Raw genomic sequence first — 27,785 nt, 5'->3', positions numbered from 1 at the left:
CACAAAAACAGGACAAAGGCTGGTTTCCAGGGGGTTCGACAGCTATTTATTTGAAAGAGTAAGTTTACAACAGTCAATGTGAAACCTGCCGGACGAGACCAGAAAGTCCGTCGGTCCGCCATTTTCTGGCACCCAGCCGGACCGCCTGTCCACCACCTTCCGGCGACGTATTTATCAACAAATAAAAATATTTAACAACGAATTGAAGCGATCTATCAACGCGATGGTTTCCAACAGAAAATAATGGTAAATTAAAGACAAATGAAGCGTATTTACCTGCTAAACTGCGCAGCAAGCGATGTTTCATTCCGTTCGCGCCATCTTGGATATGAAATCTCGTGCTTGCGCGAATTCTCGCAGACACCGCGAGAGTTGCTATGAGACTATCGATCTAACCCAGGCCCGACACATGTGGCGGCACATGCGGCACCAGCAGAATTTGTTCATGAGGATGTTGATGATGATGACTTTGATGATGATGATGATGGATATGTGTCTGACATGGAGCAAGAGGAGGAGGAAAACAATAAAAAGATCAACATATATTCTCTTGAAGCCTAAATAAATAAATGATTAAATGATTTCAAAAGATATTGTCTCCTTTGATTTATTTTGTTAATTTTTTTGTCATAAGTCGCGCTTTTTTCCGTCCGCGCATTGTAGGTCCACCAAAAACCCGGTAGGTCCACCAAACTCTCCAGCTGTGGTGGACCTACTGTCCACCAAGACTCCAGACGGTTTCGCATTGACTGTTACAACAACACAACATGCTATGCTTGCACTAGAAATTTGAAATGAAGAGCCGCTGTGGCTCTCTCATAAGAATAACAATGAGCCACAAAAAGCGACAAATTTCTGTGTCAGTGATAGCGGAAAAAATGGAGTCATTTTCCTGCATTCTGGTGCATTTTGAGTTTAAAAAAAAGCTCAATTAAACAGTTCTATTTTAACTATTTTATTTCTACTTATATATATATATTATATGTATGTATGTTGTTATTTTTGTTACAAACAGGCAGTTAGGGGTGAAGACACATTTCCATGTATATATGCATTTGGCCATTTAAAACCTGTACCTGAAACATGTTCATGATCAAAACTTTTTGACCCATAAAAATATTAATTTCATGTCCAATTTACCTTCTTTTCCTCCTATGTCCAATTCTTCAACCTTCACTATGTACCATATCTCACAACTGTAGCATAAACTCAAGAAAAACCTCCTCTCGGGGAGTCAGATTTTGTTAAGTGACCCTACAAAATCTGACTCCAGATTTTATTTCATATCATACAATGTGCAGTTAACTCAACCTGCATATTTCTGTTAAAGTCCTAGTTTTGAAATAGTCTCTCTGTTCTTAATATGCCATACTGTGATCATTTAGCCCCTTATTTTATTATTCTGTTCTTACAGACTGTAATTTACTAGTTTTTTTTAAAAAAATTGTTGTGATTTGGTGTTTTAGCTGTTGTAGCAAATAATTTCCCAGGTGTGGGATAAATGAAGAATTTCAATTCTATTATATTGTTTACTGGCCCAATAAAAATAACAACAATAACAAATGACTTTATACTTAAGAACTATACTTATATTAAAGACTTTATACATAAATACCAGACATATTTTGATGCCATATCTTGCATTCTTAGGGGAGTCCGATTTTCTCAGTTTTCTCAGTGAACAATTATTTTATTGACACGTGTAGAACACTGATGGAATATAAACAATATTTGGCGACTACACCCTGTCCTGTCCTGCTGTCCTCATAGGAGTGAAGCTGAGAGTAGTGTAGAATCTCCCCTGATGCCATTTAGGGTGCGCACATACGGATGAGAAGAGGAGGAGAAACATGTCACCTAATCATATTTAACAGGAAAACATGTCTGCAGTTCGGTACTTAATCACATTTAACTCGAAAACCTGTAGAAAACAACAACAAAAACAGTAAATGTACAACAGAAAACCCGTCAAGTGGCCACAGAGTGAAACGTAAGTCGCGCGCGTTCACGCGAAGGGGGAGTCAGATTTTTCCAGGGAGTGTGAAAATTCTACAACACCGGGCGCGTGATCAAGATTCGGGTGACTCCGACCATTTCCGACGCCTGCCGAGAGATTGGAATAAAAAGTAAGTCGAACCCTTTTTTTGATGCTTTTTACAAGAAAAATAGAGCGCCACTGTGGCTCACACAGTTCAGAATGACTGCGCCATCCAGCAAAACGATGCGCCAATGGCGCTGTGGCGATCGGCTAGCGCAAGCCTAGACATGTGAGCAGAAAATCACAAAGTCTGTCTTTAGCTCAGCTGAAAATATTAGTTTTTGTCTTTTTTATTGACCAAACTTTTCAGGAAGTAGATGAAGAATAACTAAAGCTCTCATGTAGAAGTCCAACTTATTTTGGGTCCTTGTGGAGAGTTTAGTCTTCATGCTTCATAGCAACATTTCATAAAACTAAAGCTTTCCTGTTGGCTCATTGGTGGAGTTTGTTCCTGAGCATCTGAAACTTAAATCCAGTGAGAGGACCATCTTCAGTCAGAGAACTTCAAGACCTTCCATCAGCTGGACCAGATGTGGCATCAGCTCCCTCTGAACATCTGGATGACAGGAGAAAAGAGAGAAATCAAACACAGATCACAGAAATACAATTTATTCACTTTCATCAATTTATAAAAGTAGCTGTGGCTATGTAGAGGCTTTGTGTATTTACTATCTTTTAATGATAAAAAATAAAATGGGTCACTGCTATTGTTTGGGCATAGAAAGTATTGGAACTAATGCTTGCTTGTTCACTCTGTTCCAACAGCTCACCTGTTCCTTCCATACTGACAGCAGTAATCCCCTCATCACTACTGGTTCTGCCTCTGACACTAAATCACATTTTTAAAACGGTCAAAATTCTCAGCACAAATCTTCCCTTTTTACAAAGCCGTCAGGTCAGTTTCATTAATGTAGAGCTGAATCATCTCGCATCTCAGGGCACTTCTCATATAGAGCAGGTCTACACCAGACTCTTCATTACATTCAATTCAATTCAATTCAATTCAATTTTATTTATATAGCGTCAATTACAGTCAAATCGTCTCAAGACGCTTTACAGAACCCATATGCCTGACCCCCAGAGCAAGCCCAAAGGCGACAGTGGCAAGGAAAAACACCCTTTTAACAGGGAAGAAACCTCAAGCAGAACCCGGCTCTAAATAGGGGGGACCCATCTGCCTGCTGGCCGGGCGGGTTGAGAAGGACAGAGGAGGGCAAGGGGGAGGGATGGGAGAAGAGGGAGGGGTGGGAAAGCAAGGAAAACACAACACACATTTGGATACATGTATGACAGGATATGTGACACAAACAAAGTATAAGCTAACATTGAAAACTGACTCATAGTTTACTCTTATGATGTACAGCTCTGACATTAAACATACTCCATATATAGCTAGCAGGGCCGGCCCTAGGACTTTGGTGGCCCTAAGCAAGATTTTTTTTGTGGCCCCAAAACATGCACAGGGCAACTACCAAATCCCGTGCACAGCTTGTAATTGGGTTAAAACACACATGCACATGATTGACAGCAAATATTCAGCCCACTCCTGAACTTCCTTTTTGGAGCCATGATGCCATCTCTAGTGCTACTGCTTTTCCATCTGTGGCTTCTCCAGACCAGTGTAATCGATCAAGTTTGAAACGGTGCCGTGGTGTCACAGTAGCCTAACTTACGCACGAAGCATGGAGTCACCAACTGACTGCTGGTTTATTTTTTCTTTCCTGTATTTTTTCCGTATAGTTTTCTAATAAGCCAGTTTAAATTGATATGTTACCATGATGATTTATGTTTTATTGGAATAAAGACAGGCATGGGCGTAACCACCATCTCAGAAGTGAGGGGGACAAATTTTTCAGAGCGATTTATCATTCTCTTACATTTAATGGCACCGTCCTTAGTGGCTAAAGAACCACATAATCCCTAACAGCCACAGTGCAATACCAGGGGACCAACTCGGCTAGTTCTTTAAACTATAAAGTATAAAACTTTAAACTATAAAATCTAAAGTTTTAGTGGCCAAACTCTAGTTGAGTTGACAACAATGTCCCTTGAACATCTACTGGACGAGTAGCCAAAGGTGCCAAACACTGAACATGAAATGATCAGTACTGCCTGGTTTCTCCCTGCAATAGATATCTTATTTTCAGGAAGTTATAATCTCTCCTTACCTGTAAAGACCCTACATCCTTGTCCCTGCTGCTGGCCTCTGATCCATCTCCTCCCTGACTCTGCTCTTTCTGTTATGGCAATAAACATAAAAATGTGGTAAGAAAAATTCTGAAATAGCATTAGGAAGAGTAAAAATTGCAGTAGAATTTAACCTCAAAATCACTTTAACCCATAGATACATATTTTTTTCTCAGCCACTTATATATTTTTTTTCACCTCTGCAGACCCTGCATGGTCAACATTACTGCTGGCCGCCGCCTCTGGTCCATCTCCTGCCTGACTCTGCTCTTTGTTATGGAAATATTAAAAAATCTGAAAATCAAAATTCTGAGATAGAATTAGAAAGAGAAGCAGTAAAAAATAGTTGTAAATTTATGCCATAGATAGCCTATTCTTTTTTTCTCCTCCCTGACTCTCCTCTTTTGGGACCAAAAGACTTAAATACATGGAGAGCAATTGTGAGCACATCTTCTGCCCAGAAATGAAAGAGGACTGGGTTTATTCCAAGAATAAACTAATTAGCAGTAATGTAACAGAGGCAACAACATTTAAATTATTGTTAACTAGCTTAACATATTGATATATTGCCACGTTTTACCTTGTCATCATTTAGCTAACAAGTCTAACATTGTTTGCATCCGACAAGGTCACACAACTTACACGGTTTGTTTGGAAAAACTGTGTAAAGTTTTTTGCTTCTTGCTGGCTCTGGCTGGTTTGCTAAACATTACTCCAGACGAACGTTCAGCACTGCTCAGCACAGCAGCACGTCTCCTGTGGAACACCTGCATTAGCATGCGCTCATGGTGCATTTAAAGACGGCTCGGGAAAACACGTTACTGGATGCTAATAACGGGTTTAGCTGTTGTAACGGCTGAATAAAGTGCGGGGGGACAGAGTGGACAGATGTGGAAAGTGCGGGGGACATGTCCACGCGTACCCCGCATCCATTACGCCCATGAAGACAGGGACAAAATGCGAATCACACACTTATTGTGGTGTGGCCCCCTCTAGTGGATGTGGCTATAAATAACGGCATAGAGTGTTTATGCCAGCGGCCGGCCCTGATAGCTAGCAGTAAAATTCAAACAGTCTGTAGTTTAGTTTAACAAGTATAGTGAAGGCGATGCAGAGTTGACTGGTGGAAAAGGGGAGTTGGAAGCGGAGGGCTGGAGGAAGGTCAGCAGCAGCATCCCACAGTGGACATGGTGGAGACTAGACCACTTGGTGGAACATCAACCGCAGATCTGAAGCATCCAGCTCTGGGACCAGGGACACTCGGAGAAATAGCACAGGGGGAAACAGAGTGAATGTACTGCAATGACGGTATACATATTAAATGTAAAGGTAGATAGAGAAGGGCTCAGTCCGTCAAGAGAAGTCCCCCAGCAGCCTAGGCCTATAGCAGCATGACTAGGGGCAGAACGAAGGGACGTCCAAGAGGGAGTCAGCTGTGGAAACGAAGACACAAGCCAAACCCCTGTGGGTCACCCAGTCAGCCCTCACTATAAGATTTGTCAAAAAGGAACGTTTTGAGCCTGGTCTTAAAAATAGAGAGGGTATCTGCCTCCCGAACCCAAACTGGGAGCAGGTTCCACAGGAGAGGCACCTGATAACTGAAGGCTCTGCCTCCCATTCTACTTTTAGAAATTCTAGGAACAACAAGTAAGCCTGCAGTTTGAGAGCGAAGAGTTCTACTAGGATAATATGGTACTATCAGATCTTTAAGATATGATGGAGATTGGTTATTAAGAGCTTTATATGTCAGAAGAAGGATTTTAAATTCAATTCTAGATTTAAGAGGAAGCCAGTGAAGTGAAGCAAGTGTAGGGGAAATATGATCTCTTTTGCTAACTCCTGTCAGTACTCTCGCAGCAGCGTTTTGGATCAACTGTAGATGTTTAAGAGAGCTATTTGGACAACCCGATAATAAGGAAGTGCAATAGTCAAGCCTGGAAGTAACAAAAGCATGAACTAATTTTTCTGCATCACTCTGAGACCGGAGTTTCCTGATTTTTACAATATTTCGCAGGTGAAAAAAGGAAGTCCTACAGACTTGCTTTATGTGTGAGTTAAAGGACATGTCCTGGTCAAAAACAACTCCAAGATTCCTCACAGTAGTACTGGAGGCCAATGTGATGCCATCCAGAGTAACTATTTGCTTTGAAAGCGAGTTTCTAAGATGTTTGGGGCCAAATACAATGACTTCAGTTTTGTCTGAATTTACAGCCCGATCTCACGAGGATTCGTGAAACTGTCACGTAAGTTTTAGTTTCGGTTTCGTGCGCACCAACACGATTTCGTCATGTTTTTCGTGCCGCTCACCACGAAATGCGCACCAATGTATTTTAAACGGCGGACTTTTCGTGCCACTCAGAACGTATTTCAAAAGAATGTGTATATTATATTTTTAATGTAAAACCGTGGCGAATCCAACGCTATATTTTGCATGACATCGTCCCTAAACATAACCCTAACCATAACCCTAACCATAACCTAACCATAACCTAACCATAAGCCGGTGGTACACTTACCAATTTGCATAGGAATTTCAAGAATGTCCGGCGGCCGGTGGCCGCAAACGCGATCACACGAGCAGTATACGCCGATGGACAGCTTAGATCGTCATGAATCCGCTGGTATAAACCACTTTCAGATGTGATTACCACAGCGAAAAACATTTCGTGGTGAGCGGCACGAAAAACATGACAAAATCGTGTTGGTGCGCACGAAACCGAAACTAAAACTTACGTGACAGTTTCACGAATCCCCGTGAGACCGGGTTGGAATTTAGCAGTAGGAAGTTAAAAGTCATCCAGGTTTTAATGTCCTTAAGACAATCTTGCAGTCTAGCTAACTGATCGGTTTCATCTGGCTTCATAGATAAATACAATTGTGTGTCATCTGCATAGCAATGGAAGTTAATACAATGCTTCCTAATAATATTGCCGAAAGGAAGCATGTATAATGTGAAAAGTATCGGTCCTAAGACAGAACCCTGAGGAACCCCATGATTGACTTTAGTATGCTCAGAAGAGTTACTGTTGACATGCACAAACTGGAACCTATCTGATAAGTAGGATTTAAACCAGTCCAGTGCTGTCCCTTTAATGCCAATTGAATGTTCTAGACGCTGTAATAAAATTTTGTGGTTGATTGTGTCAAAACGCTGCACTAAGATCTAACAAAACAAGTATAGAGACTAGTCCATTATCTGATGCTATGAGAAGGTCATTAGTAACTTTCACCAGAGCTGTTTCTGTGCGATGATGCACTCTGAAGCCAGACTGAAATACTTCAAACAAATTATTCCTTTGTAAGTGTTCACATAATTGATTTGCAACTATTCTTTCCAGAATTTTAGAGACAAATGGTAGGTTGGATATTGGTCTATAGTGAGCTAACACATCTGGATCTAAAGTGGGCTTTTTAAGCAAGGGTTTGATGACAGCAACCTTAAAAGCCTGTGGTACATAGCCTGTTACTAGAGAGAGATTAATCAGATCTAACATTGAAGAATTAATTAAAGGTAAAATCTCCTTGAAGAGTCTAGTTGGGATAGGATCTAAAAGACATGTTGATGGTTTGGATGTAGAAACTGTTGAAATTAGTTCAGAGAGACATATAGGAGTGAAGAATTCTAAATATTCATCAGGTCTAACAGCCAATTCAAAAGCATCTGTGACATTTGTAGGAAGGGCCAAATTAATTTCATCTCTAATCATAACTATTTTATGTGTAAAGAAGCTCATGAAGTTGTTACAGCTTAGAGCTAAAGGAATACAAGGTTCAACAGAGCTCTGACTCTTTGTCAGCCTGGCTACAGTGCTAAAGAGAAACCTATGGTTGTTCTTGTTCTCCTCTATTAAAGATGAATAATAAGTTGTCCTGGCATTACGAAGAGCTTTTTTTATAGATTACTAGACTATTTTTCCAAGCCACATACACTTCCTCTGAATTAGTGGAATACCACTTTCTTTCCAGCTTTCGGGATGCCTGCTTTAAAATCCGCAGCTGGGAATTACACCAAGGAGCAAGTCTTCTCTGAGATATAACTTTCTTTTTTACAGGTGCAACACTATCAAGAGTTGTACGCAGTGAGGCTGCAGCATTATTAACATAATAATCCACTTCTGTGGGGGCAAAATTATAATATTTGCCTTCTGATTTATCAGTAAATGTTGCTGAAGTAAACAGTGAGGGTATTATTTCCTTAAATTTAGTTACTGAATTGTCAGACAAACACCTACTGTAATGATATTTGTTCTCAGCTGCTAAACAATCCTTTACTTTAAATTGAAATGTTATCATAAAATGGTCAGAAAGAAGAGGGTTCTGGGGAAATACTGTTAACTCTTCAATTTCTATGCCATAAGTCAGGACAAGTTCAAGAGTGTGATTAAAACTGTGTGTTGGTTTATTTACATGTTGAGAAAACCCAATTTTGTCAAATAATGAATTAAAAGCTGTTGTAAGGCTGTCGCTGTCTATGTCAACATGAATGTTAAAGTCACCCGCAATAATAACTTTGTCTGAACTGAGCACTAAATCAGATAAAAAGTCTGAGAATTGAGATAAAAACTCAGAATATGGAGCAGGAGGACGATATATAACAACAAATAAAACTGGTTTCTGAGCTTTCAAATTTGGATGAGAGAGACTAAGAGTGAGATTTTCAAATGAGCTGTAATCAGGTTGAGGCCTCTGGTTCAATTTTAAACTAGAATGGTAGATTGCTGCCACTCCTCCTCCTCGGCCTGTGATTCGAGGAATATGACAGTTAATATGACTAGGGGGAGTTGATTCGTTTAGGCTAACAAATTCTTCCTGCTGCAACCAGGTTTCAGTCAAACAGAACAAATCAATCTGGTGATCAGTTATCAACTCATTTACTAACAGAGATTTAGACGAGAGAGATCTAATATTTAACAGACCACATTTAATTGTCCTGTTTCTTTGATCTGTTGAAATAGAAGCATTAATTTTTATTACATTTTTATGGTTACTATTTCTTTTGTATATTTTTGATTTGTTCAATTTATTGAATTTTGGTGGTCGGGGGACAGACACAGTCTCAATAAAGCTAACTGACTTACTGGAGTGTGACAGCTGTGAGAAAACTTCAGAGAGATACAGAAGATGAGGACTTTTATGGATGTGTGACAAAAGCTTGATCAAAAAATAATGTGAGTGTATTTTTAAATACGTAGTAGAATAAAGTTCAACCAAACCCCCTATTTCGTTCCGTTTCCTTGTTTTAGCATGCGCCCAATAATACGGTGCGTCTTATATTTGGCTTAAGTACAGAAATAAACCCCGTAATCCAGACTGCGCCTTATGGTGTGGAAAATACGGTACTTGAATACTGGTTTGTGGTGTTCAGTGTTTGGTCTTTGGGCCTCATGTTGTCTTGCACTGTTTGTTTAAAAGAAAAGTTGCTGTTGATAGGTTTATGCAATTATTGTTCAAGTGTTTCACTTAACTGTGTTTAAAAAAGAAAAAAGAAGACAAGGTCAGTGTTGATGGTCAGACTGTCTTTGGTCACATATGCGACCTTGTTTCTTTCTTGTGGCTGTAAGTCGCTCCTTTAGTTACTTGTATTTGAATGTAATCCTAATCCTAACAGTTGTGGAGCAAACTGGCTGAACACTTGGTTGCAGTTCATCGTGTCTTCAAAGAGACGCAAAATCAACATTTTAAAGGTTTTAACCATGTTATCTGAGGCACCCAAAGGAATGTTTTTAAGCCTCAGTTATGCACATGTGCACTTTAAGTTGAATGTGGAGGGAGTTCATTTCTGTAGATTAAATGCATTGATGAGATGAAATATTTCTCTGTTAAAACAGGTTCTGTAGTTTCCATGTTTACAATTGTTTGATCTAAAAAGAAATATGAAATCAGTTTGTTATTTATTTGTTTAATTGTTTTGAATGCTTTGTAGGTCAACACAAATTTAGCTTCAGCAAAAGTAATTTCATTTAGGTTGCATCAATAGAACTATCATGTATAGAATATGAAATTTGATCATTGATTATAGATACAAACAAATTAAACACCAACAAGATGACATAAATAAATATATTTAAAAGAAATGCTTCATGCATGTATAACATGGGTGAAGTATGAAAAAGAACATGATTTGACTTAAAGATTTCAATGTGAAATAATGATGCTCAAACAGCAGATATTAATTAAGGGGATATTGGTTGAAAATGTGTTCAAACCAAAACACAATATAGTTTTGCGCTGTCAGTATTTTTTTTATGCAAATCCAACCAGGTTTTTCTTTCAGTGTGTACAAAATAATTGTTTGCTGCTCAAAATAAATTTTTCATGTTTATGGTTTTATGTCTGTACAATTATTGAGACCTGAAATTATTCCACATGTGTTGTATAATCATACAGTAAGCTACTATATGAGGCTGAAGATGTAGCATGAAGTTAGCTCTGGATGATGCATTTTTGTTAAATGATTATTGGTAAATAATTACATTAGGTACATTAGATAAGGAACCAGAACAGGATCTGCCCACCAGGCCTGAGATGAACAAATGGAGACAGATCTTACATTATATGAGGTATAAAATTTTCTATTTTACTTCAACATAGTTGATGGCACAATTTACCACAACATATTTTATCCAAATGCTCAATTAACCATAAGTTGAAGCAAGAAAACTTTTTTTGAAAGCCATATTCCTCATATCCAAAGACTACACCAGTGTTTAAGCGTTTCGCATAAACCCAGACCCAACCACAGTGTGCTTTTTTCAGTCAGTATGACAGTTCTAGCAATAACAACACTACATATTTGCTCCATTGCATCTGTTTACGTTTAAACGAAGTAGTGCTGAGACTGCTGTCAGAATGTGACTACCTTGTTTTCATTGCATTGAAAAAGCCACCACCATTCATCCAATCTGCTGCAAACTCCACACTGCACTTCCTCAGGACCCCAGCAATACCCCTACCAAGTCTGAACATGATCTGATGTACCCTTGTCAAGACATGCAGGTTTCAACTCTAAAAAACTAGCTTCTAACTGTTGATTGCATCATCATAGACATTCTAGAATTCAAACCACATTTAAATCATCACAGTGTAGAGTCAGTTCTGGACAGTCAGTGTCTTACGGATTTCAGCAGGACAACAGGACGATATCGAAGCTTGCAAGACATCGAGATTAAATTCAGCAACAACCTTTCGACAAAGTCCAAAGAAGTGAACATTTTTGAGGTAAGTGACTTCACTGTTCTGTTTGATGAAGCAAACACCAGAGGAAACATTCAGAAGGCAGTTTTAAAATCTGTTTTTCTACAACTCTGTAATAATAGTAATAGTTCACGCTGTTTCCTAACTTATAACATGGAATCCAAAAGGAAATTATATTATACTATCCAGCAATACTTTAGTTTTTGTGGTACAACTTGTCTTACCTGCTCAATCAGTTACTTAAGTTCGTCACATTTTCTTTTTCATTTTTGTGACCGAGTGTTTAATGTTAAAAAAATGATTCTGTATGTTTTGTTTTGTATTGCACATTCTCGTTTTTTGTGGGGAATGTGTGCTCAAAGATGAGACTTTCATGACTTCAATGATTTTTTAAATTTCAAGTCACCTGTTTTCAGAGATTATTTCATCGACTTGTCCTGTAGTTGAAACGAGAAAAGACGGTGAAAAATTCATGTTTTATCTGTATTAGTTCTTGAGATATTGTCATTTAAACGTTACCTCAGATGACTGTAATATGTAAAAAATGTGCTGGAAGTGGATAAACAGACTTTTAAAAAATATCTCAAATATCTTGATTTGTAAATAAAAAATCTGAAAACATTCAAAAATATTCATCAGCAATTTATAACAACATTAGTCAGAGCATGTCATTATAGGTGATTAAATGCAGATAGATGAGAAAAACAACGGCAGTTTGATCATTTAACATGACATTTTCAAAAATAAACAATGCCGAGGACTTTCTAATTGTTTTTAAAGGCATTCTAGAATTCATGTCAAACACAAAAACTCTGAGTGGAGACACCATTTCACTTTATTTTACTGAGTTATTTATTAGTTTATTGAGTAGTTTAGTAAAACCAACCTCAGAGACATCCATATTTCAACAAAATCTAGATAAGCAAACTTTTGTGAGGTAAGTAACTCCACTCTTCTGTTTAATGAAGTAAACACTTTGGAGTTTCTGAGGAAGCATCCGTGTAATTTTGCTGCAATACTGTCCAATATGCCTTATAACACAATTCAGAACAGGTTGTAACACTCAGTGCTGTTGCTTTGTGATAATTGGTTCAATATTTAGCAAATTTGATTAAAAAAACTGAGATCACAACAGTGTGGTAGATTACCAACGGTTTAACAAGACATCCATAGATTATGGTTCTCTTTTGTGTCTGTTTCACTTTCAGTCTTCCGTGACGACATAAAAATGAACATTCAAAGTTCATCCTCATCGTCTACCTCTGAGGGGAGTACCACAACGCAGCGTTCCAAAGTCCCAAAAGGCTACACGTTGGTGAAAAACCTGGGACGTGGAGGCTATGGAACAGTGCTGGAATGTGTGGAAGACAAGACTGAAGAGCATGTGGCTATAAAGATGCCCGAAAGGAACAATCTAGACCGTGAGGTAGGACACTGATTTCAGCTGAAGAGTGACACAAAAAGACATTTTTAAAACCAGGGCAGTACCACTATAAGATTCTGAGTAGTGGCACTGGTCATCTAATGTACTTCATAGTTGTTGAGAAGAACTGATTGGACTATGTGGCTCAGCAAACATATTATGTCTCCACAGGCGGAAATCTTGGAAAAGCTCATGTGCCACAACTCGGACGAGTCCAACATCATCAAGTACAAGGGAGAAGTCTTTGTAAAAAGTACGCGGCTCCTGGTGTTGGAAAAACTGGACATCTCCCTGTGGGACTATGTACGTGGCTTAAAAGAGCCAATGCCACTGGAACACGTCCGTACCGTTATTCAACAGGTATGACCTTCTATTGTCTCCCTATATTTATCTCCTACAGTGGTGCTAGAACCAGCATCGGTGGTTCAGGAACCTTTACAACCTCTACTTTTATTGCCATGTGACAGATTTCTTGAACTCCTGATAAATGTTGTTGTTTTCTCTTACAGCTGGCCGTGGCTTTGAATACGACAAAGAGTGCTGGCATAATCCACGGTGACGTGAAAATGGACAACATCGTGATGGTGGATCATGTGAAGCAGCCCTTCAAGGTCAAACTCATTGACTTTGGTGTGGCCAAGTACACGTCCGAAGCCAAAGCAGGAGAGCTACTCCAAATACCTGCATTTAGGTATGATAATACTGTTAAGTTTTCACCACTGAGAAATCTTTAAATCAGCACTGTCTCCTTACTGTCTACTGTGTCACATCTTCATTTGATGTTTTTTCCACATTCAGAGCTCCAGAAATCATCCTGGGCCTGCCGTATTCAGAAGCCATCGACGTTTGGTCGTTAGGCTGCATGATGGCCTGGATGGTGGCTCGTATTGCTCTCTTCGGAACAGAGTCAGAATACTGGATAGTGAGTAAATTACTGAAACGCATTAGAAGCCGTCACACGATTAGCTTCAGGTCTAACGTGGTGTTGTGTTCTGTCTGCAGCTCCGACAAATGATCAGTCTGCTGGGTCTGCCGCCGCAACATCTCATCGAGGCTGGTCGGAGATCACGATTCTTTTTGAAGAAAAAGTGTAGTGGCTTGTGGCGGCTGAAGGTACAATACTCCTACTGTGATTTTACCACTGACCTTTACTCGCTCAATAAGATGAAGGCTTTAGTAAGCATCATTGTTTTCTTCTTTCAGACTCCGAGAGAGTATTTTGGGCTCTTTGTCATGTACAGCACCCCCAGATGTCACACGTTCCGCTCTCTGGATGAAATGAAAACGGTAGGTAGTTTAGGAAGCAGCAGCGAGTTGCTGAAGAGTGATGTTCATTTATTGTATTCATATTTCAGGTTGAAGGTGACTTGACCACTGTTGTACTTCCCAAATGTTTTCTGCACCAGGTGTATTCTGAGACGGATAACCCAGCAGAGGCCAATGAGAGGAGGGAGTACATCGAGCTGTTGAAGGCGATGCTTCAGTGGGATGAGAAGGACAGAATCACCCCCAGTGGTATCCTCAACCACCCTTTTATCTCCAAAAGCTACCTCAGCAGCAGCTCCCCCACCAGCAGTTGGTAAGTGTGCTTCTATTTACTTTGTACACAGGTTGTGAGATATTAACAGCCCAGCAAGTGACAAAACTCTGATATGGACTTTTGCTGATTTGCATGTTTACATTCTCTGCTTGTCGGATGTAAACCCAACAGTGTGCGTTTCCTTTTTTTTAGCAATGAACCTAAACCCTCCACCAGCCTGTTCATCATGGTTAAGCCTGCAGACCCTGAAAACAGAATTGACCTGACAGGCTTACCTGATGAGGACAAAGACCGGGAGGACAAGAAGAGCAGCGAGTATGAGGACATTGAGGAGAGTGATGATTATAAAGCTGCTAAAGACATTGAGGACGGTGAGAGCAATGACACCAGCAACGTCAGCAAGGAAGATCAATTCAGGAAGGTCGAGCAGAACCATCAGTACACTGAAGACAGCAAGAAGGAGCAAAGCAAGGAGAAAAAGAAGAAAAACTGCTTCCAACGCATCTTGTCTTGCATGAAGAAGACGTTCTGCTGCTGTGTGTGTGTGTCTGATGTGTTGGACTGAGCAGCACCAATGGCCTGCAGTCACATTTCAGTCTCACTGGTCCTGACCTCAGTAACCTTCGCTGGGTTTATTGTTCTCTTTTTTTAATTTTATTTATTGTTTGTTTATTTTTCTCTAGTGTTTTGATCTGTTTTCTGTATAATATCCTGCTCTCTCCCTCCTTTACCCTCACTCCAACCGGTCGAGGCAGATGGCCGCCCTGTCTGAGCCTGGTTCTGCCGGAGGGTTCTTCCTGAAAAAGGGAGTTTTACCTCCCCACTGTCGCCAAGTGCTTGCTCAGACGGGAATCCAAAGGAAATTTTGGATTTGTTGGATTTCTCTTTGTAATTTTCTTTACTTTTCTCATTGAAGTGTCTTGAGATGACACATTTCAACTTGTAAATACAATTTATTAAAACTGAATTGAAAGGTTCACCCAAAAAGTGTCTGCATTTTGGTGACATGGTTGTTGCTCACAACTGGCCTGAGTCAGTCATGGCTTCTCAGTTTCCATGCAGAGCAGAGACTCTTTTGTTTGTTTTTTTTAAACGTTCATCATTATTTTTGGTGAATTTTTGAATTTGACATACTAAATAAAGTGACTACAATGAAATCTGACAATTTTAAGCTTATTTTCAATATTTTTTCTCAATGTAACCACACAAAACTGATGGTATTTATTACAAACAGTTGGAAAGCTGAACCATTGTTTCCATTTTTACAGTTTGTGGCTATATAAAAACATTTGTATTTTGGAGATTTTTTTCAGAGAAAGCATGCCTTTTAAGCACAGTAGTGTTAAGAGGGTTAGAAGTGACAAACATATCTCATTGCAATGAGTGATAAAGTTATTTTTCCTGCACTCCGCAACTTACAAGTCTCCAAACTATCAATCCTAACCATTTGTAATCCTTTACATTGGATATCTCCTTTCACAGATACAAAATCATAAAGTGCTTTATAGGGCTGGCCCCAATAGTGGTTTCTGGCCTCCGAATATTCGGGCCCTATTAAAGACGAATATCCGAATATTCGTTCTGCCCCGGCGCGGCAGCTGGTGGCGGCTGGTGGCGGAGATAGCCCGAATATTCGGATCCGTTGGTCTGGTCTCCCGGATCCAGATTTTGCCTTCGTTTTGTCTTCAGTTAAACTGAAGAATTCCCAAACAGCAGGTCTTCAGCATGTGTTTATGCAACGAAGTGAAGCGTGACGTCAGAGTGGGCAGCCACCCGGCCATTCGGGTGGTGGTAACAAACACGAATGGAGGAGCCGAGATGAGCCGAAGAACACGACGGGATGAGCCGAAGTGGGCCGGAGGCGCAGGGAAGAGACGCAGTGTTGCCAACTTAGCGACTTTCTCGCTAAATCTAGCGACTTTTCAAAGCTCCTAGCGACTTTTTTTGTCAAAAGCAACTAGCCACATATCTAGCGACTTTTTCTGCCGTTTTGGAGACTCTGACAGGAAAACTGGGATCATTCTGCAGTTACTGTTTTCAACAAGCAGCAGGTGCTGCTGTGAGCTCCTCCCCATCTCAAAGCACAGGCTGTCAGTCCAGTAACCCCGCAGCAGTCCCAGTGTCTGATTAGAGGACACATCGCTCCGCGGCCAGATGGCAGATGAAACACGCATGCGCAAAGTCACTACAGATCCCATCCAGACTTACGGAGCCATATAAACGAAAATGTTTCTTCACTGTCATGCTAAAATAAACCACAGCATTTCGCCTCTGTTAAAAATATTTTGGGTGTTTTATACTCACTTTTTGGTCTCTTCCACAACGTTATTCTTTCCTACAACGTTGATTACAATTACATGCAAACTGAGAAATATGCAAATTAGGAAATGACGTCATTTAGCGACTTCTAGCGACTTTTAGGACAGCCAACAGCGACTTTCCTTACTGAGGAGTTGGCAACAGTGAAGAGACAAGCTCCGAATAGTTTCGTCTGGGGGGAGGAGGAGGTGATCACATAGACATATGTCTTATATGTTATAGACATATATGTGTTTATGTGATCACACGACGAGATGAGCCGATATGTGCAGATGTGGGCTGAAGGCGGAGGGAAGACAGTAACGCCGCATATTCTTTCTGCTCGGTAACGTCTGAGGGGGGGGTGGAACCAAAATTAATATCAGGATACCGCCGTAGCAAAATGAATATTCAGATATTCCGGATATTCGGGTCCAGCTCTAGTGCTTTACAATTATAATAAAACAAATTAATGTAATAATAAAATAAAATGTTTATTACCATGAGACCCTGTTCTCTAATATCTTTAAAAAAAATTAATTTCGAAAATAGAAGACGAGTAACAGTTATTATTAGCAAACTCTATAATGTGTTTTACTAATATGCAACATATTTTAACATACTATTATGTTATTTTAACACTAATAATAACATATTTTAACATAATATGAAGTATTAACCAAGTCCATGATGTATTTTCTTTGTATCATACTAAAAAAAACTTCATGGAAGCAATGGCAAAATTTTAAAAAACAATGAATATGAGCAAACTTTGTAATATATTTTACTCATCAGCAATGTGTTCCTTGAAAACCATGGAAGAAATTGGTCATGTGGCCAAATATTTTTGAAGAAGTATCCATTATCTTCCCAGTGAAGAGAAGGAGCACATGGAGTAACACATTTTAGTGCATTGAAAGAATTGAACTTTCCGAACACTACTATGGTCAGAATGGGTCATGCTGCCACCTTGTGGTAAAACCTAAAATATTTTTTAACCTGTGTATTTATACCCTGATCACAAATGCTGGTGGGCCACGAAGAAATTCGACAGTGGGCCGGATTCGGCCCTCAGGCCGGACTTAGAAAGATAATATGCATGGATCATTCCAGAACTGGAGGACATTTTACATCCCATTTAATTTCAAATAATCCAAATAATCCATGTGCAAAATACTAAAACACGCAGTTGTTGTGTAAATGTTCTTATCCTGAGACCAAATCTAAAAAAAACTACAGGAGAAAAGAATGTTTGAAAATATTTTTTAAAATACCAAGTAAGTCTGGAGTTCCCCTTAAAGGGGAACTTTGGGTTTTTTTTCAACCTGGGGTCTGTTTTCATATGTCTTTTCATACATGTGAGTGATGGAGAAATGAATTTTCGACATAGCTCCAGTATTTAGCCAGGCAGGCAGTTTTGCAGCTCAGCTAGCAGCTCAACTAGCGAAAAGTATGGGGCAACTTGCCCCCCCGCGTCAAAGTCCGCCCCAACATGCTTTTTTTCCCACACTGACCGGCTCGGATAGTCTCAACGAGTGTCCCTCAACATACTAGAGATGAGAAGTGAACGAAAACCTCCACATTACTTGGCGATACCTATTTGTTGTGGTCTGTATCCAAATCTCAGGACGCTAGAAAGCAAATCTTGTTTTGACGCGATAGCTCGCGCCAAAACCAGAGAATCTTGGAGGAGAATATATTTAGGTGACACTTTTCTCGGTCTGTGGCTGCTGTGTTAAAGACACAGAAAGACTCACCAGCTCTTTAAGTATCAAAATAATCCTGCTGTCATTTCACCGATTCTAACAAAACATTACTCCATAGATGCTGCTTTCAAACACATATCATGAATCTGAAATCATTAAGAGGAGGACCTCCATTGTGGGAAACAACAGACGCTGTATTTGTGAGGAGTGTGGTCAGAAAACCGGCATCAATACAGACTGAGTGCTGGAGGGCTTTATAATCTACTCCCACTTCAGGTTGGTTATTTTAAAAGACACTCTTTGGGTTCCTGCATCCAAACTGGCAAACGGAGGCAGAGTGTGTACAAGATGGAAAGGGTTTGAGCTGAATTCTTGGGGCAGTATTGGGGGGAACACTGGTTTGGATCAGTGAACACAACATCGTAACTGAGGCAGCTTGGTCTGAATTTTGTAGCACTTCTTATTTACACATGTGCTCCTGAATACATTTTACATTTCACACACGTTTATGATGACTTGCAAACGTCACTGGCACCATCAGGTCGTGACTGTAACACACTGTGCTCTCAAAAAGCCTGATGGCACTCTTCAAATAGTCCTTTCCTGTATTTTTAAAAATGACTGTAGACTAACTTGACAAAATTCACTTCTCTCAAAGTAGACATTTCAGTGTGCTACTGACCTCCCCCGGGGTGGAGATTTGCCGGGACGTCCTCGCTTGCTGAGCAGAGTTGGACCTCGGGGGGCTGGAGCTCCTCTCGTCCTGGAAATCAGAGTCTGAGTCAGTATCCACATCTCCCTCTACACCAGAATCGGAATAATAGTCTGAATCTGAATCTGATTCTGAGGTGTACGGTGGGGGGATGAGACTTATGTGAGGCTCTGGAGGGTAATGCAGTGAGCCAGAGGTGGACGGCTGGGGGCTGGTGCTCCTTTCTGGCTGGGCAGCGTGTTCCTGTGACAGATAACTTGAGGTCAAACACTGTTGTCTAAAAATGCTGACTGACTGGTGATTTCATTTGGTCATTTGTTGTATTTATTACAGTTACGGTAAGCTATCCTCACGGGAGGCAGCCGTCTGTGAAAACACATTTCAGCAGAGTGTTTAGGACGACTGACCTCCGGCCGGGATGGTTCCTCGCCTCCATGCTGAGAGCCAGAGGGGGTGCAGGACCACTTGGCTGGAGGCTCCTGGTGGGCTGCTGTCTCGCTTTCGCTGGTTAGAAAGTTGAGAGAGGAAGAAAGGGAGAAATTTGTCATTTCATTTCATGCACAAAACGGTTTGTCAAAAAAAAATGTATACATTAAATGAATTAGATTAAAATGAAAAAGATATTCCACAAATCTGTTACATTACGAAATTCAATCCAAATATAATAGCAATGCATTCCATGTTTTACTATTTAAACCTATTTAATAGTCAGCAAAAACTTGTGCATTTTTCTTGAAATAATTAAGAATTCCATCCATCTATGCATAATCTATAAACTACTCAATCCTCTGTTGGATCGTGGGAGGCTGGAGCCTATCTCAGCTGACTCAGGTCAAGGGTTCGCCCTGGACAGGTCAGCAGTCTGTCTCAGAGCTACAGAGGGAGACAGGTGATCAGAACAATATGTTAATTTTCCAAAAAAAAAACCTTCAGTACCATTAAAACAACCCTGAAACATGCAGTGCCTTGTGAAAGTATTCGGCCCCCTTGAACTTTTCAACCTTTCGCCACATTTCAGGCTTCAAACATAAAGATATAAATTTTAATTTTTTGTCAAGAATCAACAACAATTGCGACACAATCATGAAATGGTAAATGGTCTGTATTTATATAGCGCTTTACTATACCTGCAAGGTACCCAAAGCGCTTTACATGATACATCACATTCACCCATTCACACACTGATGGCGGAAGCTGCCATGCAAGGCGCTAACCACGACCCCATCAGGAGCAATTCGGGGTTAGGTGTCTTGCTCAGGGACACCTCGAACACGACGGGGCGAGGATCAAACCGGCAACCCTTCGGTTGCAAGACGGCCACTCTACCCACTGAGCCATGCCACCCCATGAAGTGGAATGAAATTTATTGGATATTTTATACTTTTTTAACAAATAAAAAACTGAAAAGTGGGGCGTGCAATATTATTCGGCCCCTTTACTTTCAGTGCAGCAAACTCACTCCAGAAGTTCAGTGAGGATCTCTGAATGATCCAATGTTGTCCTAAATGACTGATGATGATACATAGAATTCACCTGTGTGTAATCAAGTCTCCGTATAAATGCACCTGCTCTGTGATAGTCTCAGGGTTCTGTTTAAAGTGCAGAGAGCATCATGAAGACCAAGGAACACACCAGGCAGGTCCCAGATACTGTTGTGGAGAAGTTTAAAGCCGGATTTGGATACAAAAAGATTTCCCAAGCTTTAAACATCTCAAGGAGCACTGTGCAAGCAATCATATTGAAATGGAAGGAGTATCAGACCACTGCAAATCTACCAAGACCCGGCCGTCCCTCTAAACTTTCACCTCCAACAAGGAGAAGACTGATCAGAGATGCAGCCAAGAGGCCCATGATCACTCTGGATGAACTGCAGAGATCTACAGCTGAGGTGGGAGAGTCTGTCCATAGGACAACAATCAGTCGTACACTGCACAAATCTGGCCTTTATGGAAGAGTGGCAAGAAGAAAGCCATTTCTCAAAGATATCCATCAAAAGTCTCATTTAAAGTTTGCTACAAGCCACCTGGGAGACACACCAAACATGTGGAAGAAGGTGCTCTGGTCAGATGAAACCAAAATGGAACTTTCTGGCCACAATGCAAAACGATATGTTTGGCTTAAAAGCAACACAGCTCATCACCCTGAACACACCATCCCCACTGTCAAACATGGTGGTGGCAGCCTCATGGTTTGGGCCTGCTTTTCTTCAGCAGGGACAGGGGGTTTGGGCAATTTCCGCCCGAAATTTCTACTGAGATTTACAGAAAGTAAATTGAATGCTGTTCTTGAACTGTTTGGAGTACATGCATGGTTGGGGTCTCATTTGAAAGCTGACAACCTGAATTTTCACCCAGTGCAGTCAGAATTACTCTAGGTGCTACTGGCACAGAGTATTTCATGTTGGCACACACTGAATTAGGATGAATTTTTTTCTCGCCTACATTTTTTCCCTAATAAAACACCTGAAAATCAGTGTGGCAGCACTGTAAGAGCTTGAAAACACAATATTGCAAAAGCCTGGGGTCTTACATAGTTCAGGTCAAAATTTCAGAGCAATACTACAAGAAATGAGTGTTTCACACATGTATTTGTACTGATATGCTCCGCCCCTGTCAATGTTGGATACAATCTTTATACACTGTGCACACTCTCTACAGAATGGTATAAATTCATTTTCACTTCATTTTCACTTCATTTTCATTCCAAAAACTCATAAAGAACTCAAAAAATCACTTCAGATAGGCTTCAGTGTCGATCACACACACAGATTGAGAGGAATACAGAGAAACAGCAGGTGGAGCCCGGAGCTCACGAATGAAATATCATATAAAGCCGCTGGCAGAGGCGGGATTTATATTCAAGCCATTCAGCAAGCTCATTGGCTACCAGGCCTGTCAATCTAACGTTTCCTCCGGCGTGATTTGCTGAGAAACAAGTCAATCAAGTGATGTAATCGACATCTGTCAGACTCGGCCATGGTTGGCTATATCGCCGAAGTAGGCGGAAACGAGTCACCTGATTGGTTGAAGTTCGGTTTGAAACGGAGGAGAAGGCTCCAGTATCCATTTTGAATCGCGAACAAAGGGAATTCGACCGTGTATGATAAAGTTATAATAGAAAGATGCAGTGAATATGAAACGCACAGCGCCACCACGCGCCGCGTACACGCGCACGGAGCCGATCGTTTTCTGGATTTTTTACTTATTTCGAGACATGTTTTGGCCAAAGTATTATACTGGATTGTTTCCTCTGGATGGCAAAGCTTGGGTTCTGGCCGGTTTTTGTGGATTATCTTCTTTTATGACCAGAAACGAGCGTCCAAACTGCGTCGACAGGTGAGCTGTGCACGTTTACATGACTTGTTGTTTGTTGGATAAATGTGTTTATATTACCCGCTGTGGTAATCACATCTGAAAGTGGTTTATACCGGCGGATTCATGAGAATCTCAGCTTTCGATGTGTGTATAGTGTTTGTATAATCGTGTTTGCAGTGTCCTTCTATTTTAAAAAAAGCGTATACCGATAAAAAAAACGGCCCGCCCGCGGGCCGGCGTACTTAATTGATGGGAAGATGAATGGAGCCAAATACAGGACCATTCTGGAAGAAAACCTGTTGGAGTCTGCAAAAGACCTGAGACTGGGACGAAGATTTATCTTCCAACAGGACAATGATCCAAAACATAAAGCCAAATCTACAATGGAATGGTTCACAAATAAACGTATCCAGGTGTTAGAATGGCCAAGTCAAAGTCCAGACCTGAATCCAATCGAGAATCTGTGGGCAGAGCTGAAGACTGCTGTTCACAAACGCTCTCCATCCAACCTCACTGAGCTCGAGCTGTTTTGCAAGGAGGAATGGGCAAGAATTTCAGTCTCTCGATGTGCAAAACTGATAGACATACCCCAAGCGACTTGCAGCTGTAATTGCAGCAAAAGGTGGCGCTACAAAGTATTAATGCAAGGGGGCCGAATAATATTGCACGCCCCACTTTTCAGGTTTTTAGTTGTTAAAAAAGTTTAAAATATCCAATAAATTTCGTTCCACTTCACGATTGTGTCCCACTTGTTGTTGATTCTTGACAAAAAAAATAAATTTTATATCTTTATGTTTGAAGCCTGAAATGTGGCAAAAGGTTGAAAAGTTCAAGGGGGCCGAATACTTTCACAAGGCACTGTATGTCAGCTTGTTTTTCCTTTTCCTGTCATAAGTTGCAAGACAACTATAAAGCTCTCCAAACAGATGCCGAAGATGGCTTGAGGAGTGCCTCAAACTGTGTCTTGGAAAGTAAGAAGGTGGAGGAAGACTTTTCTGCAAAGAGATGTTTGCAAACTGACACTTTAAAGGTAAATTCAAGTATGTACTTTGTTCAAGATCTACATGTACTTTACTTTAGCCCAATGTTTTTTTATTTAATTTTGCTTTGGTCACTGGCCAGAAGTTTCTAATTTATATATTAGATAGATAAAATATCTAATGTCTAAATCACATCCCAACCAATGCAACTGTGTGAAGCACAGCAACAGTGTAGGGGTACTACCTTATGATTTATAGCTCTCGTTATCAATAATTGGGGCACCACCCAAGATTCCTAGGGAAATAATAAACTTTAATAAAAAAATTAATATTCATAAAAATTTTGATCAATCTCATATCAAAAAGTCTTGAATCCTCGTTTAAATTCTACACAAAGAAACAAGACTGTAATTTGGTCTAAAATGAGGTATTTATTAACTATTCTATGAAAAATAACGACAAGTGAACTATATACAATGTAGATATGGTGTGTGTGTGTGTGTGCGTGTAGGGCTACATGTGTGTGTGCGCGTGCATGTGTGGAATGTGGGAGTGTGTGTGTGGTGTGTGCGTGTGTGAGAGATGTGGAAGTGTGTGTGAGAGAGAAGGAAATATGGTGAGGATTAGCCAGAGCTAACCTGACGAGGTAACCGGTAATTTGGATTAAGAATTAATCATTTGTAAACGAATAAACTGATTAAATGAATTAATTGACCAAGCGGTTAGTACATCACCCATAGAATGGAATCAGAGCAAGCTCAGCTGGATTTTGAAGTGAACCGTCATGGGGCTGGGACTTGCGGCCTTCAGAGAAGCAGCACAACGGTCTGGACTTGCAGGTTCGAAGCGGTGTGTCGTCGTTATGGTCACGCTTGGATGTCCTGCCGCGGGTTGATCGATTCTGTGCAAATGGACCTGGTCCAACAGGTCTAAGGAGGTCACAGCTGAATGGCGCCGGGTTTAATGCCGCCTGATTTTAAAAAAAAATGATGGCTCTCAGTCTTAGCCAAGAAAAACGGATGTTTGATGATAAACTGTCAAAATTAAGAAAAATAAATGCTGGTTCTGAATCGGTTCTCCAGATTAAACGAATAAAATTCGGCTTAACGTGAGCAAAATGTCTAGACTAATGTTCCAAAAATTGAAGAAATAAATAGTTAACACTTTGAAAGGAAGATAACTTAAAAAGAAAAACGCGCTTTAGATAGAGAAAATGAGAGAGACTTTGGTTGGCCTCTCAGGGCCAGATGAGGAAGAGAAGAGAGAAGGTGGGGGCTGCTTAGGCTTATAAAGGTCAGAGGCGGAGAAAGAAACTTTCAGCTCCAGAAAAAGGAAATGATCCAAAATGGATAAAGAGTATGTGATGTTAGAACGGTAAACGATCTGTCTATCTCTCCACCATATTTCAGTTGTGTGAAAGAGAAACGCATGTTCCTAAATGTGTAGATTAATACATATGTTCATATTATGTGAATTATTTCATTCATAACTATATGTTTATGACATTAAAAATATGTATCACAGTGAAAATATAACAACAAGTCAGAGATTTGGTAACAGGTAAATACAATGGTCATCATTCAACCTAAATGGAGAGGAAATTCAGAGGTTAATACTAGAATTCATTCCAAAATCATAGTATCCTGGGGAAGAAATGATTAAACATCACAAATTAATAAATCGACTTCTATAAGACATGTAAATATGATTTTCGAATATGTCATAGATGAAACACTGTGAGTAACTGTGGTAAATCTGGAAAAACCAAATGCATATAGAAATAATAATTTGGCAAGTGTTTTTAAGTTCAGTTCCAGTCTCTTTGTTTCAGTCAAAGAGAGAGAGAGGGTGACTCCAGCCTTCAGCCATAAAGTTTTACGACTTGTTATCTGATCTGTGGAATGCAGAGACGTCTCCGGCTGAGGGTCTCCTAAAGCTGAAAAGGGATTTTAGCATGAAAGTTCATTAAACAAGACATCCATAGCATATAACTGAAAGTCATTGTCTTTTAAAAAGAAAAAGTTATTCCAGGGGTTTAAATGTTCACAGGAGCTCCATCCTTCTGTGAATGAAAACCGACAGAAATACAAATGTCTCAATCTTCCTCTAGAGATGGGTGTTGGTCAGTGCTGGAGAGGGACAGCTTATCTGAGTTTTGATCAGCTCAGGAATTCCAGGGCCTTTGCTGTATTCCTACATCCCCACTTTGGAGCGATGTTCGTTGTATCAGACAAACTTCGATCCAACATCAAGGTCATCCGTGGTCGTCGGGAACAAACTCAGATGCTGCTCTGATTCAGGGCTGATGTTTATTAGTATCAGGAACAGGAAACCTAAGGGTTAGTTGGTTAGCTTCAGAAACAGCTTTATTACTGACTAGTAAGGTAAAGTAAAAGAATCAAGATTCTAATAAACAGTAGGTAAGGCCGATGGGCTTAGAGAATTAAAAAAAAAAATACAACAAAATAAGGTAAAATAAAACAAACCTAAAGCTATACATGTCACTTCTGAAAATGTAAATCCTTACAGAAGTGTTAGATGATGGTTAAATTATTTGACCGTATGCAAGGTGTAATTGTCAGTAGTAGTGTGGATAGATGTATGATTTACCTAAAGCTGGTGTCTTGAAACACGTCAGACAGAAGAATATTTACCTACTGGGTGAGCAGTCGACCTGGAAAACAGAGAGTTATGAATTCACGATACTGGCAGTGATAAGAGACGCGAATCTTATGTTAACGAGAATCAAAATAGAGACTGCGGTCAGTTGTGCACCTGATACGATGGGTTTAACCCCCACTTGTAGCTACGGAGTTTAACGAGGGTGCTAATAAAGATATTAAAGGGTGAACTTGACTGAAGACAAGGCACCTGTGGTTGGGAGGAGCTCAAGTGATTTTTCACTGAGTCTGAAAGGAAAGAAAACAGCTCTGTTTATGTTATTTTTAGTAACCTGGTTTGGTTATTGTGGTTATCTTATTTATTTTGGTAATTTCCTGACAATTTGATTGTATAGTTGTTTATTAAAGTTAGGTGTATGATTGTAAAGTTATTTATTTCCTTGTCTCTGTTGATTCTACAGCTGAATTTGTAAACTTAGTAATTTATTTCTTTGCCTGTTAATTTTACAATTGGGCTTGTACAATTAAGTTATTTAATTTTTTCTGTTCTATACCTGTTTTCCTCTAGAACGTTTAGTTTCCCAATTTTCTATTTAGCTATGTTATGAGATACGACTGATTTATTGCTTCCCATGCAGTCTTTATGAAGTTTTGGTGCGATTTTTATGTATTCATTTAAAGTGGACGGGTTTTTGTCCCTGTCGATTTTGTTTTGATAGATTACAGGACAGATTTTGTCCTTAATCCTGTAGAGGTCAGACCAGTGAGCGAGGAGCTTTTGGTTGAGCTCACCCCCACTTTGTTTAGTGTTCTCAGGTGGTTGGGCAGAGAGGTAGGACCATGTTCTGTCCCCCACTTGGTGGTTATTTTGCGTGAGGTTTTGGTCACTTACGTCAGTCATATAGTGGGAAGCTGTGTGAGCTGCATCAACACAGGCTTCCTCTGGCTGGAAGAGCAGGTGCAGTAGTAGAATCCTTTGTCTACCTGTCATTATTTTAAGGAGTGGAACTTTGGTCACTTCATGTGGAGTTCCTGTGATGGTTATCAGAAGTAGGAATAGTCTGGTCTTAAAATTTCTGTGGTTGGCTTTTCCTATCTGACCTGAAGTCTGGTGAACAGTGCGCAGGCTGGGATTTGCCCATGGTGATTCATGGCCGTGTGTCAACGTCACCCCCCTGTGGTTTTGGGTCACCACGAACGAAGGTGAAGTGAGAGGGCCAAAAGCATGAAAAAGTAGGCCGACAAACACCAGAAAAGTGGCGAGGACAGTAGAGAGGAGCCAAAAGTGACAAGCCGAGGAGAAGTGCAGGGAGCGCAGAGTGTAGGTATTAGCACTCACAAGATCTGGAACTGGGCCCTGTGTGACAGAGTCAAGTGAAGGTAGGGTCAGATGGTCAGAGTCAGCTGCCAGGGAGACCAACACAGGAGAGTGAGCGGCCCGTGGGGCAGCAGAGGGAGGGCGAGTGAGCTCACTGGCCGTCAGGGTGGGCACAAAATTTTGGGCTGGGCTGACATGTGGAGGCACATATCCAAGAGGTGGCCACAGGAATGTTCTGGATGGAGAAAGGAAGACCAGGGTCTAGTGGAAGCTGGAGGTCATGCCGTGCTTCCCTGCTGGTGCACTTGATACCTGCAGTTTCAGTGACATGTGCAGACTGTGGACAGAGGTGGGTTGCAAGAGTGGATTCATCCACTGTGCAAAGGAAGATGTCATATGGGCTCTGTGGAGCCTGTAAGGTGTTGCCTGTCATGCCTGTGAGCCCTTGGCTGTA

The 27,785-nt window shown here is 40.5% G+C and overlaps 1 protein-coding gene across 3 annotated transcripts; it reads right to left on the bottom strand.

Annotated features, from left to right (window-relative positions):
• Positions 1 to 2,304: 2,304 nt before the first annotated feature.
• On the bottom strand, positions 2,305 to 20,004 carry LOC127535562 (clumping factor B-like). 3 transcript variants are annotated; one of them, XM_051953908.1, is made up of 4 exons: positions 19,506 to 20,004; positions 19,069 to 19,341; positions 4,207 to 4,275; positions 2,305 to 2,594 (listed from the first exon to the last, which is right to left on the bottom strand). In XM_051953908.1, the coding sequence occupies exons 1-4, from the start codon at positions 19,644 to 19,646 to the stop codon at positions 2,577 to 2,579; spliced, it is 501 nt and encodes a 166-aa protein (XP_051809868.1). In that variant the 5' UTR covers positions 19,647 to 20,004; the 3' UTR covers positions 2,305 to 2,576. The 3 variants fall into 3 exon arrangements, with proteins under 3 accessions (XP_051809868.1, XP_051809869.1, XP_051809866.1); XM_051953909.1 differs by lacking the exon at positions 4,207 to 4,275; XM_051953906.1 differs by lacking the exon at positions 2,305 to 2,594 and having other exon boundaries at positions 4,005 to 4,275.
• Positions 20,005 to 27,785: the final 7,781 nt, after the last annotated feature.

Source organism: Acanthochromis polyacanthus, chromosome 9, assembly GCF_021347895.1.
Source record: "Acanthochromis polyacanthus isolate Apoly-LR-REF ecotype Palm Island chromosome 9, KAUST_Apoly_ChrSc, whole genome shotgun sequence".
NCBI classification, from domain to species: domain Eukaryota; kingdom Metazoa; phylum Chordata; class Actinopteri; family Pomacentridae; genus Acanthochromis; species Acanthochromis polyacanthus.
This window is presented reverse-complemented; position numbering and strand designations above follow the sequence as displayed.

What these genes read in the sequence shown, in the direction of transcription:
- LOC127535562 (XM_051953906.1), bottom strand. Translation starts at nt 19,646, where the DNA reads ATGACAAATTTCTCCCTTTCTTCCTCTCTCAACTTTCTAACCAGCGAA. An exon ending in AGGAACCATCCCGGCCGGAG is followed by an intron (nt 19,342 to 19,505) that starts GTCAGTCGTCCT and finishes TATCTGTCACAG; the next exon opens with GAACACGCTGCCCAGCCAGA. An exon ending in AAATCTCCACCCCGGGGGAG is followed by an intron (nt 4,276 to 19,068) that starts GTCAGTAGCACA and finishes TTGCCATAACAG; the next exon opens with AAAGAGCAGAGTCAGGGAGG.